Here is a 21224-nt window from a genome sequence, read left to right as displayed (position 1 = left end):
CGATTTGGGGTCTTGGGCTTATAGAAATCGTAGTTTTTATCCAATTTGCCTGAAATTTTAAATCTGGAGGTATTTTATGACCATAAAGAGGTGTGCCAAAACTGGTGAGTATCGGTCCATGTTTTGGTATAGCCCCAATATAGACCGATCTCCCGATTTTACTTCTTGGGCTTATAGGTTAGGTTAGGTTATGTGGCAGCCCGATGCATCAGGCTCACTTAGACTATTCAGTCCATTGTGATACCACATTGGTGAACTTCTCTCTTATCACTGAGTGCTGCCCGATTCCATGTTAAGCTCAATGATAAGGGACCTCCTTTTTATAGCCGAGTCCGAACGGCGTTCCACATTGCAGTGAAACCACTTAGAGAAGCTTTGAAACCCTCAGAAATGTCACCAGCATTACTGAGGTGGGATAATCCACCGCTGAAAAACTTTTTGGTGTTCGGTTCCGCAGTTTTTATTCAATTTACTTGAAATTTGAAATCTAGAGGTATTGTAGGACCACAAATACGTGTGCCAAAAATTGTGAGTATCGGTCCATGTTTTGGTATAGCCCCCATATAAAACGACCTCCCGATTTTGGGTCTTGGGCTTATAGAAACCGTAGTTTTTATCAAATTTGTCTGAAATTGGATATCTAGAGGTATTTTCGGGTCATAAAGAGGTGTGCCGAAAACGGTGAGTATCGGTCCATATTTTAGTATAGCCCCCATAAGAACGATCTCCCGATTTAACTCCTTGGGTTTCTAGAAACCGTAGTTTTTATCTGATTTGCCTGAATTTGTAAATATTCTGGTATTTTAGGCTCACAAAAACGTGTATCGGATTAAGTTTTTATCGGTCCATTTGATAATGCCTCCATATAGACCGACTTCACTTCTTGACGGTGTAGAAGTCGCACTGATCATGAAAATTGCTTGAAACTCAATGTAAAATTTCCAGATTTTACTTCCACAGATTTAAGATTTCAAATTAAGACGTTATTTTATAATTTTCTTGCACACTTACAAGAGATGTTAATGATTCCTCTAAAACTCAAACAAAAATGGTTCTTATAAATCCTGAATCTGATATAGTCCTCATAGGTGAAATCTTTAAATTTATCTTCGGGAAGTGTCCTCAAGTCCTCAAGCCCTCCTGAAATTTCAAAGGAAACCCTAATATTTGGTTCATGGTGGTGGGTATTTAAGATTCGGCCCGGCCGAACTTAGTGCTGTATATACTTGTTTTATGTCATTTTAACTAACGCACACAAAAAAGTTTTAAAGCCAAGGAAACTCATACTGGAGAAATATTTACTAATGAACTAAATATAATTTTGGGGATATTGCTCCTTCGCACTGGTTTGTCTTTCTCCCAAACTTTTTTGAAATTTTTCCACTCAATATTGCTGGAAAGGTCATATCAACCGCCAATATTCCATTACATTACTCGGCTTGTTATAGTATTCGGTGGGCTTGTAGCATGGACAACATCCACAATCTTGGACAAACACCAGAACTAGCAAAATGTAATAGATTGACCGGGTAACATTTGGTTAATATGACAGGGTTGATATACATCACTATTGTCAATAGTCAAAGTTATAAATTGTTAAAAATATGTCTACTTAAAAGTAAATGGAGTCACAAAAGTAGGCTATGCGAAACCGACACCGGTTAACCGGATTCAGTTGCCATAACCGTATGTACGGCCATAAGTTCGACTAGGCCGAATCTTATGTACACAGGCGAAGTACTTGGGTTGTGTTAACACTAGCCAATGTCAAAGCATCTTAAAACTTATTAACATCATCTTCTAAATTGTAAGTTAGCCCATATGGAGTCTATTTTAGACAAAACAAGTATATACGGCCGTAAGTTCGGCCTGGCCTAATCTTATGTACCCTCCACCATGGATTGCATAGAAACTACTACGAAAGACTTTCATCCACAATCGAATTACATCTAGACCTCGCTTTGCGTCGCAGATACGTTCCAAACAAACACGACGCAAACTGAAACGACGCAAAGTGAATTATTACTTTCTATGGCAGATTGGAGATAGATAACAACGTAACTTCGAAAATCTAACGACGCAAAGTGAAAACTAGTACCAATTCAGCAGCGACGCAACTCGAAAACAACGCAAAGCGAGGTCTAGGTTGCGATAACACTTGCCGATGGCAAGGTATCTTAAAATTTCTTAACACCGTCTTCTAAATTGTAAGTTAGTCCATACGGGGTATATATTAAACAAAACAAAGGCCGATTAAATACGTATATAATTCAGTTTGACAAAATTTTCTATAGAAATACAATTCTGACAAAATTTCCTATAGAAATAAAATTTTGACAAAATATTTTATAGAAATAAAATTATGACAAAATTTTCTATTGAAATAAAATTTTGAAAAATTTTTCTAAAGATATACAATCTTGACAAAATTTTCTATAGAAATACAATTTTGACAAAATTTTCTATAGAAATAAAATTTTGACAAAATTTTCTATAGAAATACAATTTTGACAAAATTTTCTATAGAAATACAATTTTGACAAAATTTTCTATAGAAATAAAATTTTGACAAAATTTTCTATAGAAATAAAATTTTGACAAAATTTTCTATAGAAATACAATTTTGACAAAATTTTCTATAGAAATAAAATTTTGACAAAATTTTCTATAGAAATAAAATTTTGACAAAATTTTATATAGAAATAAAATTTTGATCAAATTTTCTAAAGAAATAAAATTTTGAAAAAATTTTCTAAAGAAATACAATTTTGACAAAATTTTCTATAGAAATACAATTTTGACAAAATTTTCTATAGAAATAAAATTTTGACAAAATTTTCTATAGAAATACAATTTCGACAAAATTTTCTATAGAAATACAATTTTGAGAACATTTTCTATAGAAATAAAATTTTGACAAAATTTTCTATTGAAATAAAATTTTGACAAAATGTTCTACAGAAATAAAATTTTGATAAAATTTTCTATAGAAATAAAATTTTGACAAAATATTCTATAGAAATAAAATTTTGACAAAATATTCTATAGAAATAAAATCTTGACAAAATATTCTATAGAAATAAAATTTTGATAAAATTTTCAATAGAAATAAAATTTTGGCAAAATTTTCTATAGAAATAAAATTTTGATAAAATTTTCTATAGAAATAAAATTTTGAAAAAGTTTCTATAGAAATAAAATTTTGACAAAATATTCTATAGAAATAAAATTTTGACAAAATATTCTATAGAAATTAAATTTTGATAAAATTTTCTATAGAAATAAAATTTTGAAATAGTTTTCTATAGAAATAAAATTTTGACAAAATATTCTATAGAAATAAAATTTTGATAAAATTTTCTATAGAAATAAAATTTTGACAAAATTTTCTATAGAAATAAAATTTTGACAAAATTTTCTATAGAAATAAAATTTTGACAAAATTTTCTATAGAAATAAAATTTTGCAAAATTTTCTATAGAAATAAAATTTTGAAATATTTCTATAGAAATAAAATTTTGACAAAATTTTCTATAGAAATAAAATTTTGACAAAATTTTCTATAGAAATAAAATTTTGACAAAATTTTCTATAGAAATAAAATTTTGATAAAATTTTCTATAGAAATAAAATTTTGACAAAATTTTCTATAGAAATAAAATTTTGACAAAATTTTCTATAGAAATAAAATTTTGATAAAATTTTCTATAGAAATAAAATGTTGACAATGTTTTCTACAGAAATAAAATTTTGATAAAATATTCTATAGAAATAAAATTTTGACAAAATTTTCTATAGAAATAAAATTTTGACAAAATATTCTATAAAAATAAAATTTTGAGAAAATTTTCTATAGAAATAAAATTTTGACAAAATTTTCTATAGAAATAAAATTTTGACAAAATTTTCTATAGAAATAAAATTTTGACAAAATTTTCTATAGAAATAAAATTTTGCAAAATTTTCTATAGAAATAAAATTTTGAAATATTTCTATAGAAATAAAATTTTGACAAAATTTTCTATAGAAATAAAATGTTGACAAAATTTTCTATAGAAATAAAATTTTGACAAAATTGTCTATAGAAATAAAATTTTGACAAAAGTTTCTATAGAAATAAAATTTTAACAAAATTTTCTATAGAAATAAAATTTTGACAAAATTTTCGATAGAAATAAAATTTTGACAAAATTTTCGATAGAAATAAAATTTTGACCAAATTTTCTATAGAAATAAAATTTTGACCAAATTTTCTATAGAAATAAAATTTTGACCAAATTTTCTATAGAAATAAAATTTTGTCAAAATTTTCTATAGAAATAAAATTTTGAACAATTTTCTATAGAAATAAACTTTTGACAAAATTTTCTATAGAAATAAAATTTTGACAAAATTTCCTATAGAAAAAAAATTTTGACAAAATATTCTATAGAAATAAAATTTTGACATCATTTTCTATAGAAATAAAATTTTGATAAAATTTTCAATAGATATAAAATTTTGACAAAATTTTCTATAGAAATAAAATTTTGATAAAATTTTCTATAGAAATAAAATTTTGACAAAAGTTTCTATAGAAATAAAATTTTGACAAAATTTTCTATAGAAATAAAATTTTGACAAAAGTTTCTATAGAAATAAAATTTTGACAAAATTTTCTATAGAAATAAAATTTTGACAAAATTTTCTATAGAAATAAAATTTTGACCAAATTTTCTATAGAAATAAAATTTTGAACAATTTTCTACCAAACAAAATGTTGAAAAAGTTTCTACAGAAATAAAATTTTGACAAAATTTTCTATTGAAATAAAATTTTGACACAAATTTCTAATCAAATAAAATGTTGGTAGTTTATTTTTGGCGATATGGACCAATTTTTGTGTGATTGGGGATCGGCTATATATAATTATGGACCGATATGGACCAATTTTTGCATGGTTGTTAGAGACCATATACTAACACCATGTATCAAATTTCAACCGGAAATAAAATTTTGACAAAATTTTCTATAGAAATAAAATTTTGACAAAATTTTCTATAGAAATAAAATTTTGATAAAATTTTCTATAGAAATAAAATGTTGACAAAGTTTTCTACAGAAATAAAATTTTGATAAAATATTCTATAGAAATAAAATTTTGACAAAATTTCCATTGAAATAAAATTTTGACAAAATATTCTATAGAAATAACATTTTGACAAAATTTTTTTTTTTTTTTTTTTTTTTTTTTTTTTTTTTTATTGTAATATTGTAATAAATATATATAAATAAAAAAAAAAAAAAAAAAAAAAAAAAAAAAAAAAATTTTGTCAAAATGTTATTTCTATAGAATATTTTGTCAAAATTTTATTTCAATGGAAATTTTGTCAAAATTTTATTTCTAAAAAAAAAAAAAAAAAAAAAAAAAAAAAAAAAAATAAAATTTTGCAAAATTTTCTATAGAAATAAAATTTTGAAATATTTCTATAGAAATAAAATTTTGACAAAATTTTCTATAGAAATAAAATTTTGACAAAATTTTCTATAGAAATAAAATATTGACAAAATTTTCTATAGAAATAAAATTTTGACAAAATTGTCTATAGAAATAAAATTTTGACAAAATTTTCTATAGAAATAAAATTTTGACAAAATTTTCTATAGAAATAAAATTTTGACAAATTTTCTATAGAAATAAAATTTTGACAAAATTTTCTATAGAAATAAAATTTTGAACAATTTTCTATAGAAATAAAATTTTGACAAAATTTTCGATAGAAATAAAATTTTGACCAAATTTTCTATAGAAATAAAATTTTGACAAAATTTTCTATAGAAATAAAATTTTGAACAATTTTCTATAGAAATAAAATGTTGACAAAATTTTCTATAGAAATAAAATTTTGACAAAATTTTCTATAGAAATAAAATTTTGAGAAAATATTCTATAGAAATAAAATTTTGACAACATTTTCTATAGAAATAAAATTTTGATAAAATTTTCAATAGAAATAAAATTTTGACAAAATTTTCTATAGAAATAAAATTTTGATAAAATTTTCTATAGAAATAAAATTTTGAAAAAGTTTCTATAGAAATTAAATGTTGACAAAATATTCTATAGAAATAAAATTTTGACAAAATTTTCTATAGAAATACAATTTTGACAAAATTTTCTATAGAAATACAATTTTGACAAAATTTTCTATAGAAATAAAATTTTGACAAAATTTTCTATAGAAATAAAATTTTGACAAAATTTTCTATAGAAATACAATTTTGACAAAATTTTCTATAGAAATACAATTTTGACAAAATTTTCTATAGAAATAAAATTTTGACAAAATTTTCTATAGAAATAAAATTTTGACAAAATTTTATATAGAAATAAAATTTTGATCAAATTTTCTAAAGAAATAAAATTTTGAAAAAATTTTCTAAAGAAATACAATTTTGACAAAATTTTCTATAGAAATACAATTTTGACAAAATTTTCTATAGAAATAAAATTTTGACAAAATTTTCTATAGAAATACAATTTCGACAAAATTTTCTATAGAAATACAATTTTGAGAACATTTTCTATAGAAATAAAATTTTGACAAAATTTTCTATTGAAATAAAATTTTGACAAAATGTTCTACAGAAATAAAATTTTGATAAAATTTTCTATAGAAATAAAATTTTGACAAAATATTCTATAGAAATAAAATTTTGACAAAATATTCTATAGAAATAAAATCTTGACAAAATATTCTATAGAAATAAAATTTTGATAAAATTTTCAATAGAAATAAAATTTTGGCAAAATTTTCTATAGAAATAAAATTTTGATAAAATTTTCTATAGAAATAAAATTTTGAAAAAGTTTCTATAGAAATAAAATTTTGACAAAATATTCTATAGAAATAAAATTTTGACAAAATATTCTATAGAAATTAAATTTTGATAAAATTTTCTATAGAAATAAAATTTTGAAATAGTTTTCTATAGAAATAAAATTTTGACAAAATATTCTATAGAAATAAAATTTTGATAAAATTTTCTATAGAAATAAAATTTTGACAAAATTTTCTATAGAAATAAAATTTTGACAAAATTTTCTATAGAAATAAAATTTTGACAAAATTTTCTATAGAAATAAAATTTTGCAAAATTTTCTATAGAAATAAAATTTTGAAATATTTCTATAGAAATAAAATTTTGACAAAATTTTCTATAGAAATAAAATTTTGACAAAATTTTCTATAGAAATAAAATTTTGACAAAATTTTCTATAGAAATAAAATTTTGATAAAATTTTCTATAGAAATAAAATTTTGACAAAATTTTCTATAGAAATAAAATTTTGACAAAATTTTCTATAGAAATAAAATTTTGATAAAATTTTCTATAGAAATAAAATGTTGACAATGTTTTCTACAGAAATAAAATTTTGATAAAATATTCTATAGAAATAAAATTTTGACAAAATTTTCTATAGAAATAAAATTTTGACAAAATATTCTATAAAAATAAAATTTTGAGAAAATTTTCTATAGAAATAAAATTTTGACAAAATTTTCTATAGAAATAAAATTTTGACAAAATTTTCTATAGAAATAAAATTTTGACAAAATTTTCTATAGAAATAAAATTTTGCAAAATTTTCTATAGAAATAAAATTTTGAAATATTTCTATAGAAATAAAATTTTGACAAAATTTTCTATAGAAATAAAATGTTGACAAAATTTTCTATAGAAATAAAATTTTGACAAAATTGTCTATAGAAATAAAATTTTGACAAAAGTTTCTATAGAAATAAAATTTTAACAAAATTTTCTATAGAAATAAAATTTTGACAAAATTTTCGATAGAAATAAAATTTTGACAAAATTTTCGATAGAAATAAAATTTTGACCAAATTTTCTATAGAAATAAAATTTTGACCAAATTTTCTATAGAAATAAAATTTTGACCAAATTTTCTATAGAAATAAAATTTTGTCAAAATTTTCTATAGAAATAAAATTTTGAACAATTTTCTATAGAAATAAACTTTTGACAAAATTTTCTATAGAAATAAAATTTTGACAAAATTTCCTATAGAAAAAAAATTTTGACAAAATATTCTATAGAAATAAAATTTTGACATCATTTTCTATAGAAATAAAATTTTGATAAAATTTTCAATAGATATAAAATTTTGACAAAATTTTCTATAGAAATAAAATTTTGATAAAATTTTCTATAGAAATAAAATTTTGACAAAAGTTTCTATAGAAATAAAATTTTGACAAAATTTTCTATAGAAATAAAATTTTGACAAAAGTTTCTATAGAAATAAAATTTTGACAAAATTTTCTATAGAAATAAAATTTTGACAAAATTTTCTATAGAAATAAAATTTTGACCAAATTTTCTATAGAAATAAAATTTTGAACAATTTTCTACCAAACAAAATGTTGAAAAAGTTTCTACAGAAATAAAATTTTGACAAAATTTTCTATTGAAATAAAATTTTGACACAAATTTCTAATCAAATAAAATGTTGGTAGTTTATTTTTGGCGATATGGACCAATTTTTGTGTGATTGGGGATCGGCTATATATAATTATGGACCGATATGGACCAATTTTTGCATGGTTGTTAGAGACCATATACTAACACCATGTATCAAATTTCAACCGGAAATAAAATTTTGACAAAATTTTCTATAGAAATAAAATTTTGACAAAATTTTCTATAGAAATAAAATTTTGATAAAATTTTCTATAGAAATAAAATGTTGACAAAGTTTTCTACAGAAATAAAATTTTGATAAAATATTCTATAGAAATAAAATTTTGACAAAATTTCCATTGAAATAAAATTTTGACAAAATATTCTATAGAAATAACATTTTGACAAAATTTTTTTTTTTTTTTTTTTTTTTTTTTTTTTTTTTATTGTAATATTGTAATAAATATATATAAATAAAAAAAAAAAAAAAAAAAAAAAAAAAAAAAAAATTTTGTCAAAATGTTATTTCTATAGAATATTTTGTCAAAATTTTATTTCAATGGAAATTTTGTCAAAATTTTATTTCTAAAAAAAAAAAAAAAAAAAAAAAAAAAAAAAAAAATAAAATTTTGCAAAATTTTCTATAGAAATAAAATTTTGAAATATTTCTATAGAAATAAAATTTTGACAAAATTTTCTATAGAAATAAAATTTTGACAAAATTTTCTATAGAAATAAAATATTGACAAAATTTTCTATAGAAATAAAATTTTGACAAAATTGTCTATAGAAATAAAATTTTGACAAAATTTTCTATAGAAATAAAATTTTGACAAAATTTTCTATAGAAATAAAATTTTGACAAATTTTCTATAGAAATAAAATTTTGACAAAATTTTCTATAGAAATAAAATTTTGAACAATTTTCTATAGAAATAAAATTTTGACAAAATTTTCGATAGAAATAAAATTTTGACCAAATTTTCTATAGAAATAAAATTTTGACAAAATTTTCTATAGAAATAAAATTTTGAACAATTTTCTATAGAAATAAAATGTTGACAAAATTTTCTATAGAAATAAAATTTTGACAAAATTTTCTATAGAAATAAAATTTTGAGAAAATATTCTATAGAAATAAAATTTTGACAACATTTTCTATAGAAATAAAATTTTGATAAAATTTTCAATAGAAATAAAATTTTGACAAAATTTTCTATAGAAATAAAATTTTGATAAAATTTTCTATAGAAATAAAATTTTGAAAAAGTTTCTATAGAAATTAAATGTTGACAAAATATTCTATAGAAATAAAATTTTGACAAAATTTTCTATAGAAATAAAATTTTGAAAAAGTTTTCTATAGAAATAAAATTTTGACAAAATATTCTACAGAAATAAAATTTTGATAAAATTTTCTATAGAAATAAAATTTTGAAAAAGTTTTCTATAGAAATAAAATTTTGACAAAATATTCTATAGAAATAAAATTTTGATAAAATTTTCTATAGAAATAAAATTTTGACAAAATTTTCTATAGAAATAAAATTTTGCAAAATTTTCTATAGAAATAAAATTTTGAAAAATTTTCCACGAAATAAAATTTTGACAAAATTTTCTATAGAAATAAAATATTGACAAAATTGTCTATAGAAATAAAATTTTGACAAAATTTTCTATAGAAATAAAATTTTGACAAAATTTTCTATAGAAATAAAATTTTGACAAAATTTTCTATAGAAATAAAATGTTGACAAAATTTTCTATAGAAATAAAATTTTGACAAAATTTTCTATAGAAATAAAATTTTGACAAAAGTTTCTATAGAAATAAAATTTTGACAAAATTTTCTATAGAAATAAAATTTTGACAAAATTTTCTATAGAAATAAAATTTTGACAAAATTTTCTATAGAAATAAAATTTTGAACAATTTTCTACCAAACAAAATGTTGAAAAAGTTTCTACAGAAATAAAATTTTGAGAAAATTTTCTATTGAAATAAAATTTTGACACAAATTTCTAATCAAATAAAATGTTGGTAGTTTATTTTTGGCGATATGGACCAATTTTTGTGTGATTGGGGATCGGCTATATATAATTATGGACCGATATGGACCAATTTTTGCATGTTTGTTAGAGACCATATACTAACACCATGTATCAAATTTCAACCGGAAATAAAATGTTGACAAAATTTTCTATAGAAATAAAATTATGATAAAATTTTCTATAGAAATAAAATGTTGACAAAGTTTTCTACAGAAATAAAATTTTGATAAAATATTCTATAGAAATAAAATTTTGACAAAATTTTCTATAGAAATAAAATGTTGACAAAATTTTCTATAGAAATAAAATTTTGACAAAATTTTCTATAGAAATAAAATTTTGACAAAAGTTTCTATAGAAATAAAATTTTGACAACATTTTCTATAGAAATAAAATTTTGACAAAATTTTCTATTGAAATAAAATTTTGATAAAATTTTCTATAGAAATAAAATTTTGACAAAGTTTTCTACAAAAATAAAGTTTTGACAAAATTTTCTATAGAAATAAAATTGTGACAAAATTTTCTATAGAAAAAAAATTTTGACAAAATTTTCTATAGAAATAAAATTTTGACAAAATTTTCTATAGAAATAAAATTTTGACAAAATTTTCTATAGAAATAAAATTTTGACAAAATTTTCTATAGAAATAAAATTTTTACAAAATTTTCTATAGAAATAAAATTTTGAACAATTTTCTATGAAATAAAATTTTGACAAAATTTTTTATAGAAATGAAATTTTGAACAATTTTCTACGAAATAAAATTTTGAAATTTCTATAGAAATAAAATCTTTTTTTACTTGCTTCTTATATAACACCAAATAAGGATACGGTTTAAGCTTTCATCGGCCATTTTGGTGCAGTAGCATATGAGTTCTTCTCCTCTCATAATCGACAATTTTTCAAAAAGAAAACATTTTGTTTTCAAAAATTCTCATTTGGCAAAGCACCGATTGCTAAGCCGATTTCTTTCCAAATGGCCCCATGTGTCCACTAACTAACTGTAAAAGGTTTCAATATCATACCAGTAAACAGCTGTGAAATTACAATTACAAATTACTACACTCAAAACGGAAGTTTAAGTTCAAAATACTGACCCCTCTTTGTCAAAATTTTGCAAAAAAATAGATTGTGGGACCCATATCTGGCCAACGGTAAAAGATAATTGCAAACGCATTATAAGTTCTATCCAGCAAAGAAATAATCGAAATCGGTTGAAAATTGCGGAGTTGACAGCTAGAACAAAATGTCATACCCCCTGAGGTGACCAACATTCAATGCCTACTGGTCAGTCAGTGGGCTCACTAGGGACCCTCAAACTTAGAGGAAAACACATCAGCTTTCTCACAAAGAAGAAGTTATGTTGATATCCTTATCCATTACAAAGTAACAGAATTATTTCCAAAAAAAACCGATTTGCAACCACTGTGCGACCCCAGAATTGGCTTCCGGAGCCTCCTACAGAAGCAAATTTCATGCGATCCGTTTGAAATTTAATACGTGCTGTTTATATATGGTCTTTAACACCCATGCAATAAATTGGTATATATCGGTCCATAATTACATATAACCCCCACACCCTCAAAAAAAAAAATTGCTTCTCTAACATATGTTCCAAACATATTTAGCAGGAAGCACATATATTATTGGATACTGCCGAAACATTAATATGTTTGTTTTATGTGAACATATTATATATTTGGAAGCATTTTGAGCCCAAAAATATTATATGCTTGGAAGAATTTTCCCCAAAGGAGATTGTGCTCATTCCCTCACATAATTTTCACTTCCACGAAATTTTTTAGTTCTTGGCACTTTTTTCTGTAATACAAATAATGTTGAAGAAATTATTCAATTTTATAATTTTTTTTATACCCTCCATCATAGGATGGGGGTATATTAACTTTGTCATTCCGTTTGTAACACATCGAAATATTGCTCTAAGACCCCATAAAGTATATATATTCTGGGTCGTGGTGAAATTCTGAGTCGATCTAAGCATGTCCGTCCGTCCGTCCGTCCGTCCGTCTGTTGAAATCACGCTAACTTCCGAACGAAACAAGCTATCGACTTGAAACTTGGCACAAGTAGTTGTTATCGATGTAGGTCGCATGGTATTGAAAATGGGCCATATCGGTCCACTTTTACGTATAGCCCCCATATAAAGGGACCCTCAGATTTGGCTTGTGGAGCCTCTAACAGAAGCATATTTCATCCGATCCGGCTGAAATTTGGTATATGGTGTTGGTATATGGTCTCTAACAACCATGCAAAAATTGGTCCACATCGGCCCGTAATTATATAAAGCGCCCATATAAACCGATCCCCAGATTTGGCTTGCGGAGCCTCAAAGAGAAGCAAATTTCATCCGATCCGGCTGAAATTTGGTACATGATGTTGGTATATGGTCTCTAACAACCATGCAAAAATTGGTCCACATCGGTCCATAATTATATATAGACCCCATATAAACCGATCTCCAAATTTGTCTTGCGAAGCCTCAAAGAGAAGCAAATTTCATCCGATCCGGCTGAAATTTGGTACATGGTGTTGGTATATGGTCTCTAACAACCGTGCAAAAATTGGTTCACATCAGTCCATAATTATATATAGCGCCCATATAAACCGATCCCCAGGTTTGGGTTGCGGAGCCTCAAAGAGAAGCAAATTTCATCCGATCCGCCTGAAATTTGGTACATGATATTGGTATATGGTCTCTAACAACCATGCAAAAATTGGTCCACATCGGTTCATAATTATATATAGCCCCCATATAAACCGATCCCCAGATTTGGCTTGCGAAGTCTCCAAGAGAAGCACATTTCATCCAATCCGGTTGTAATTTGGAACATGGTGTTAGTATATGATCTTTAACAGCCGTGGCAGAATTGGTCCATATCGGTCCATAATTATATATAGCCCCCATATAAAACGTTCTCCAGATTTGACATCCGGAGCCTCTTGGAGGAGCAAAATTCATCCGATCCGGTTCAAATTAGGAACGTGGTGTTAGTATATGGTCGCTAACAACCATACCAAAATTGGTCCAATCACACAAAAATTGGTGCATATCGGTTCATAATCATGGTTGCCACTAGAGCCAAAAATAATCTACCAAAATTTTATTTCTATAGAAAATTTTGTCAAAATTTTTATTTTTGGGGAAAGTTTTGTTAAAATTTTATTCGGTTCATAATAAAATTTTTATCATTGTCAAAATTTTATTTCTATAGAAAATTTTGTCAAAATTTTATTTCTATAGAAGATTTTGTTCAAATTTTATTCGGTTCATAATCATGGTTGCCACTCGAGCCAAAAATAATCTACCAAGATTTTATTTCTATAGAAAATTTTGTCAAAAGTTTATTTCTACAGAAATAAACTGTTAAAATTTTATTTCTGTAGAAAATTTTGTCAAAATTTTCTTTCTATAAAAAATTTTGTCAAAATTTTTATTTCTATAGAAAATTTTGTGAAAATTTTATTTCTGTAGAAAATTTTGTCAAAATTGTATGTCTACTTTGTCAAACTGAATTATATACGTATTGGATCGATCTTTTTTGATTTAATATATACCACGTATGGACTTACATCAATTTAGAAGATGGTGTTAGGAGGTTTTAAGATACCTTGCCATCGGCAAGCGTTACCGCAACTTAAGTAATTCGATTCTGGATGGCAGTGTTTAGAAGAAGTTTCTACGCAATCCATGATGGAGGGTACATAAGCTTCGGCCTGGCCGAACTTACGGCCGTATATACTTGTTTAAATTTTACCTTTCGCCTGGACGGAGAATCGAACCGAGGACCATACAGTTTGTAAGCCAACACACTATTCACTGGACTACGTAGATAATTATCGTTATAAGTTACATTTATATAGCATAATTTGCAGCGCCCACGAGCCTATGCAAACATTATTAACAGAAACATACATTTGTTGGTCACGTGGAGCAGTCGTTAGCATGTCTGCCTTGCATGCAAAGGGTCGTGGGTTCAATCCCTGCTCCGACCGAACACCATTTATTTTTAATTTACACATTTATATTTATACTATATTAAACTTTTTAATGAAACTTCGAAATGTGGGTTATTAAAGATTCACAGTCAGAATCAGTGCTTGATATAAGCGAACTGGACTGAGCTTTTGGTTAAAATATTATTTTTTATTGCAAAAATAACAATTTTGTAACAAAAAATCGTTTTTAGTATAAAAGTTTGAAATTTTGGAAGGAATTCAAAAACTCTAACAAAAGAAGAACGTGGAGTCGAGTATAAACATACATAAATAATTTTATAATATACACACAAATTTATTTAGACGTGAACAGTTTTTTACTAGCATTTAACACCATTTTAAATGCATTTAAAGCTTATCGTGTTTTGTGCTTAATTTCATTTGTACCTTTAAGTCCGATATTAAGTTGGCATTATCGCTCTAAAACGACCCTGTTTTGCCTTTTACTTTTTTTAATAACTCATTCTAAAGAAAATAAACTTTTTCAATTGTTTTAGCTGCAAAACTCGAACTTAATGCCCGCTTTTATATTTGAAGGTGTCGTCCGTCGACTTCTCTTGGAGTTTATAAAGGGTGATACGGTCAAAATTTGGTCAATATAAACTTGACGTATTTCTTTCAATTTTGCATTTAAAAAACCTGAACACCCCTCATTTTGAAGGTTTGTGTTTGTAGAATCTTGCTCCTACTTTGATTTTGGAATTCACTCTTCAGTTGTCAAAATGCCGTCCAAGCAAGAAGAGCAGCGTATCACAAGTTTGCTCGCGCATCGCGAAAATCCGAGCTACTCGCACGCAAAGCTGGCAAAATCGCTAAAAGTTGCCAAATCAACCGTTACAAATGTAATTAAAGTGTTTGGGGAACGTTTGTCGATAGCCAGGAAGTCTGGATCGGGGGGAAATCGAAAACCGGAAGCCGTTGAGACGACAAAGAGAGTTGCGGTAGTTTCAAGCGAACCCCTCCGAGATGCCGCAAATAAGCTGTATCGTCTACAACCGTGCATCGAGCCAAAAAACGAGCCGGACTATCGACTTACAAGAAGGTAGTGACTCCAAATCGCGATGATAAACAAAATACGACGGCCAAAGCGCGATCCCGGAGGCTGTACACGACGATACTGACGAAGTTTGACTGCGTGGTAATGGACGATGAAACCTACGTCAAAGCCGACTACAAGCAGCTTCCGGGACAGGAGGTTTATACGGCAAAAGGAAGGGGAAAGGTAGCAGATATTTTCAAGCACATAAAACTGTCAAAGTTCGGAAAGAAATATCTGGTTTGGCAAGCCATCTGTACCTGTGGCTTGAAAAGCAGCATTTTCATAGCTTCCGGGACTGTCAACCAAGAAATTTACGTGAAAGAGTGTTTGAATAAACGTCTGCTGCCTTTCCTGAAGAAACACGGTTGTTCCGTACTGTTTTGGCCGGATTTGGCATCTCGCCATTACGGTAAAAAGGCCATGGAGTGGTACGCCACCAACAACGTGCAGGTTGTTCCCAAGGACAAGAACCCTCCCAACACGCCGGAGCTCCGCCCAATTAAGAAATACTGGGCTATTGTCAAGCGGAACCTAAAGAAGACCAAAAAACTGCTAAGGACGAGCAGCAGTTCAAGGCAAACTGGCTTTCTGCGGCGAAGAAGGTGGACAAGGTGGCTGTACAAAATCTGATGGCAGGTGTCAAGCGTGAGGCCCGGCAATTCGGATTTGGAAAAGCGAAAGCCTAACTGAATATTTTTCCTGAATTTTATACTATTTGAACTTGAAAAAGGAATTTAATTTGATTTTTTAAATAAACGATTTCACCGATTTACACGCGTTTTCCCTTGACCAAATTTTGACCGTATCACCCTTTAGAGAAAAATAAAATTTTAATTTGCACTGAGGAATTGAAAATAAAAGATCTTTCCTTTAAAAAAGCTTATAGTCCATTGTGATACCACAGCGTTGAACTACTCTCTTATTACTGAGTACTGGCCGATTCCATGTTAAGCTCAATGACAAGGGACCTCCTTTTTATAGTAGAGTCCGAAGGGCGTTCCACATTGCATTGAAAACACTTGGAGAAGCTCAGAAATGTCACCAGCATTACTGAGAGGGGATAATCCACCGCTGAAAAACTTTATGGTGTTCGGTTGAAGAAGGAATTGAAGCCACGACCTTGTGAGTGCAAAGTGGGCATGCTAACCATTGCACCACGGTGGTTCCCTACATAAAATTCGGTCTGGCTGAACTTACGACCGTATATACTTGTTTTTGTTTTGTGTTTGTGAGAAATATAATGAAATTACCTTAATTACATTATTATTTAATTTATTGTTATTAAATCTTTACCAATACCATGGATTATTTATATTGCATATATTAATTCGAATCATTTTAGACAACGGCTTAGACAAATACTCCCACTTGGAAAATATCCACATTTCACTTTACTTTTGTAGTCTAAGGAAGAAAGATCACCATCACCTTCACAACTTTGCCGTACGTCCCTCGATGGACCAAATCATAGCCAGTTTGCGATTGAACATCATATCCACTGTTAATTGCCAATTAATTGTGGGTATGAAACGAGGAAAATCATCCGGACGAACTGTATAGTTCGTAATGGCATATTTCTTATCCTATCGGGAAGGGGCAAAAGAAAAGCCGAAATAGAAAATTACGATTAGCAATAAAACTTTAGATATCTTACGGCTTTCAATGGACAGCTTTTGGGAAAATTCGATGTACGTAACATTTCCTTGAGCAATGTGACCACAAGATTATTGCGACAAGCTCCCTTCAAACAATCGCACATATTTACCGCCAACTTAAGTTCTTTGGAGCGTAACGAATCGATTCCAAGTAAAGCAGACCATTCTGAAATGCTTTGCTTCAGCATGAATTCCACCGAAAGTTGATTACGAGTAAATGTCGATTGAATGGGCAACTTAAATAGCTCCAGATCGCTAGTATTGACTTGGAAATTCAGAATTTCAATAGCAAAGTCACGCTGTAATTTAAATAAATCCAAATGCTAAGAAAGTGGAGAAACGATGGTTAAATTTTTTATATATAGATATTACCTTTGCTTGGGTATTTTGACTATATAGAACTAATGTCATTATGATTATATCCCAGAAGCGATTCTTCATCATCATCACCGTTGTGGGACAAACTCCAAACATCACTAACTATTTCATTTATTTCACGGCCGTTTTTGTTCTATTTTGGGCAGCCATTAAAAATGAATTAGAATTTACCATACAGAGAATTGTAATTTGCCTACATGGAAAGAATAGTGTGTAGCAGAAAATATATTATAATTACACCCATGGAAAAAAATCATGAACGGCGTACATGTTTCAAAACGATCCGTTCATGAAAGTGATCAACACACATGTGGTTTCAAACGGAGAACAAACGGTTCTAATCTGACAAAAATAAAATGACAACATGCGTTGTCAAAGCAACAACCAGCGTTCATGATCTGAAAACGTAATTGTTACAAATTTATAAAAAACAAGTAAGGAAAGTCTAAAGTCGGGCGGGGCCGACTGTATTATACCCTGCACCACTTTGTAGATCTAAATGTTCGATACCATATCATATCCGTCAAATGTGTTGGGTGCTATATATAAAGGTTTGTCCCAAATACATACATTTAAATTTCACTCGATCTAGACAGAATTTGATAGACTTCTACAGAATCTATAGACTCAAAATTTAAGTCGGCTAATGCACTAGGGTGGAACACAAAGTTAGTAAAAAATATGGGAAACGTTTAAATCTGAAGCAATTTTCTGGAAACTTCGAAAAAGTTTATTTATGATTTATCGCTCAATATATATGTATTAGAAGCTTAGGAAAATTAGAGTCATTTTTACAACTTTTCGACTAAGCAGTGGCGATTTTACAAGGAAAATGTTGGTATTTTGACCATTTTTGTCGAAATCAGAAAAACATATATATGGGAGCTATATCTAAATCTGAACCGATTTCAACCAAATTTGGCACGCATAGCAACAATGCTAACTCTACTCCCTGTGCAAAATTTCAACTAAATCGGAGTTAAAAATTGGCCTCTGTGGCTATATATGGGAGCTATATCTAAATCTGAACCGATTTCAACCAAATTTGGCACGCATAGCAACAATGCTAATTCTACTCCCTGTGCAAAATTTCAACTAAATCGAAGTTAAAAATTGGCCTCTGTGGACATATGAGTGTAAATCGGGCGAAAGCTATATATAGGAGATATATCTAAATCTGAACCGATTTCAACCAAATTTGGCACGCATAGCTACAATGCTAATTCTACTCCCTGTGCAAAATTTCAACTAAATCGAACCAAAAAATTAGCCTCTGTGGTCATATGAGTGTAAATCGAGCGAAAGCTATATATGGGAGTTATATCTAAATCTGAACCCATTTCTTCCAAAATCAATAGGAATCTATTCTGAGCCAAAACACATACTTGTGCCAAATTTGAAGCCGATTGGACTAAAACTGCGACCTAGACTTTGATTACAAAAATGTGTTCACGGACAGACGGCCATCGCTATATCGACTCAAGAGCCCACCCTAAGCATTTTTGCCAAAGACACCATGTGTCTATCTCGTCTCCTTCTGGGTATTGCAAACATATGCACTAACTTATAATACCCTGTTCCACAGTGTGGAGCAGGGTATAGTAAATATGGGAAACGTTTAAATCTGAAGCAATTTTAAGGAAACTTCGCGAAAATTTATTTATGATTTATCGCTAGAAATATATGTATTAGAAGTTTAGGAAAATTAGAGTCATTTTTACAACTTTTCGACTAAGCAGTGGCGATTTTACAAGGAAAATGTTGGTATTTTGACCATTTTTGTCCAAATCAGAAAAACATATATATATATATATATATATATATATATATATACATATATATATATATATATATATATATATATATATATATATATATATATATATATATATATATATATATATATATATATATATATATATATATATATATATATATATATATATATATATATATATATATATATATATATATATATATATATATATATATATATATATATATATATATATATATATATATATATATATATATATATATATAAAGGGTGATTCTTTTGAGGTTAGGATTTTCATGCATTAGTATTTGACAGAACACGTGGGATTTCAGACATGGTGTCAAAGAGAAAGATGCTCAGTATGCTTTGACATTTCATCATGAATAGACTTACGATCTGCCACAACGTCGAATTTTCAGTGAATGGGCCCTAGAAAAGTTGGCAGAAAATCCGCTTTTTTATCGACAAATTTTGTTCAGCGATGAGGCTCATTTCTGGTTGAATGGCTACGTAAATAAGCAAAATTGCCGCATTTGGAGTGAAGAGCAACCAGAAGCCGTTCAAGAACTGCCCATGCATCCCGAAAAATGCACTGTTTGGTGTGGTTTGTACGCTGGTGGAATCATTGGACCGTATTTTTTCAAAGATGCTGTTGGACGCAACGTTACGGTGAATGGCGATCGCTATCGTTCGATGCTAACAAACTTTTTGTTGCCAAAAATGGAAGAACTGAACTTGGTTGACATGTGGTTTCAACAAGATGGCGCTACATGCCACACAGCTCGCGATTCTATGGCCATTTTGAGGGAAAACTTCGGAGAACAATTCATCTCAAGAAATGGACCGGTAAGTTGGCCACCAAGATCATGCGATTTGACGCCTTTAGACTATTTTTTTGTGGGGCTACGTCAAGTCTAAAGTCTACAGAAATAAGCCAGCAACTATTCCAGCTTTGGAAGACAACATTTCCGAAGAAATTCGGGCTATTCCGGCCGAAATGCTCGAAAAAGTTGCCCAAAATTGGACTTTCCGAATGGACCACCTAAGACGCAGCCGCGGTCAACATTTAAATGAAATTATCTTCAAAAAGTAAATGCCATGGACCAATCTAACGTTTCAAATAAAGAACCGATGAGATTTTGCAAATTTTATGCGTTTTTTTTTAAAAAAAGTTATCAAGCTCTTAACAAATCACCCTTTATATATATATATATATATATATATATATATATATATATATATATATATATATATATATATATATATATATATATATATATATATATATATATATATATATATATATATATATATATATATATATATATATATATATATATATATATATATATATATATATATATATATATATATATTTTGGGCCAAAACTCTGGCTTCTGGGGCCATATAAGTCCATATCTATGGAAGCTATATCTAAATCTAAACCGATTTTAATCCAATTTGGCACACATGACTATACTACCAATTGTACTCCTTGTGCAAAATTTCAAGCTAATCGGGATAAAACTCTAGTTTCTGGGACCATATAAGTTCATACCGGGCGAAAGATATATATGGGAGCTATATCTAAATCGGAATCGATTTCAACCAAAATCAATACGGTTCTATTTTGACCCAAATTAGGAACATGTGCCAAATTTGAAGGCGATTGGACTTAAATTGCGACCTAGACTTTGATCACAAAAATGTGTTCACAGACAGACGGACGGACGGACGGACAGACGGACATGGTTATATCGACTCAGGGACCCACCCTGAGCCTTATTGCCAAAGACACCATGTGTCTATCTCGTCTCCTTTTGGGTGTTACAAACATATG

At 27.4% G+C, this 21224-nt stretch overlaps 1 protein-coding gene across 1 annotated transcript; it reads right to left on the bottom strand.

Moving 5' to 3' along the window:
• Positions 1-17004: 17004 nt before the first annotated feature.
• Positions 17005-17703, bottom strand: LOC142235817 (uncharacterized). The gene is made up of 3 exons (XM_075307075.1): positions 17602-17703; positions 17229-17528; positions 17005-17157 (listed from the first exon to the last, which is right to left on the bottom strand). The coding sequence occupies exons 1-3, from the start codon at positions 17701-17703 to the stop codon at positions 17005-17007; spliced, it is 555 nt and encodes a 184-aa protein (XP_075163190.1).
• Positions 17704-21224: the final 3521 nt, after the last annotated feature.

Source organism: Haematobia irritans, chromosome 4 (assembly GCF_050003625.1).
Source record: "Haematobia irritans isolate KBUSLIRL chromosome 4, ASM5000362v1, whole genome shotgun sequence".
NCBI classification, from domain to species: domain Eukaryota; kingdom Metazoa; phylum Arthropoda; class Insecta; order Diptera; family Muscidae; genus Haematobia; species Haematobia irritans.
The sequence above is the reverse complement of the archived record's forward strand: the minus strand, read 5'-3'. Positions and strand labels throughout refer to the sequence as shown.

Excerpts from the sequence above, each read along its gene's own strand:
- LOC142235817 (XM_075307075.1), bottom strand. The coding sequence starts at position 17,703 with ATGTTTGGAGTTTGTCCCACAACGGTGATGATGATGAAGAATCGCTTC. Across the intron at positions 17,529-17,601 it reads GTCAAAATACCCAAGCAAAG|CGTGACTTTGCTATTGAAAT; the intron begins GTAATATCTATA and ends TTTAAATTACAG. Across the intron at positions 17,158-17,228 it reads AAAGCTGTCCATTGAAAGCC|GATAAGAAATATGCCATTAC; the intron begins GTAAGATATCTA and ends CCTTCCCGATAG.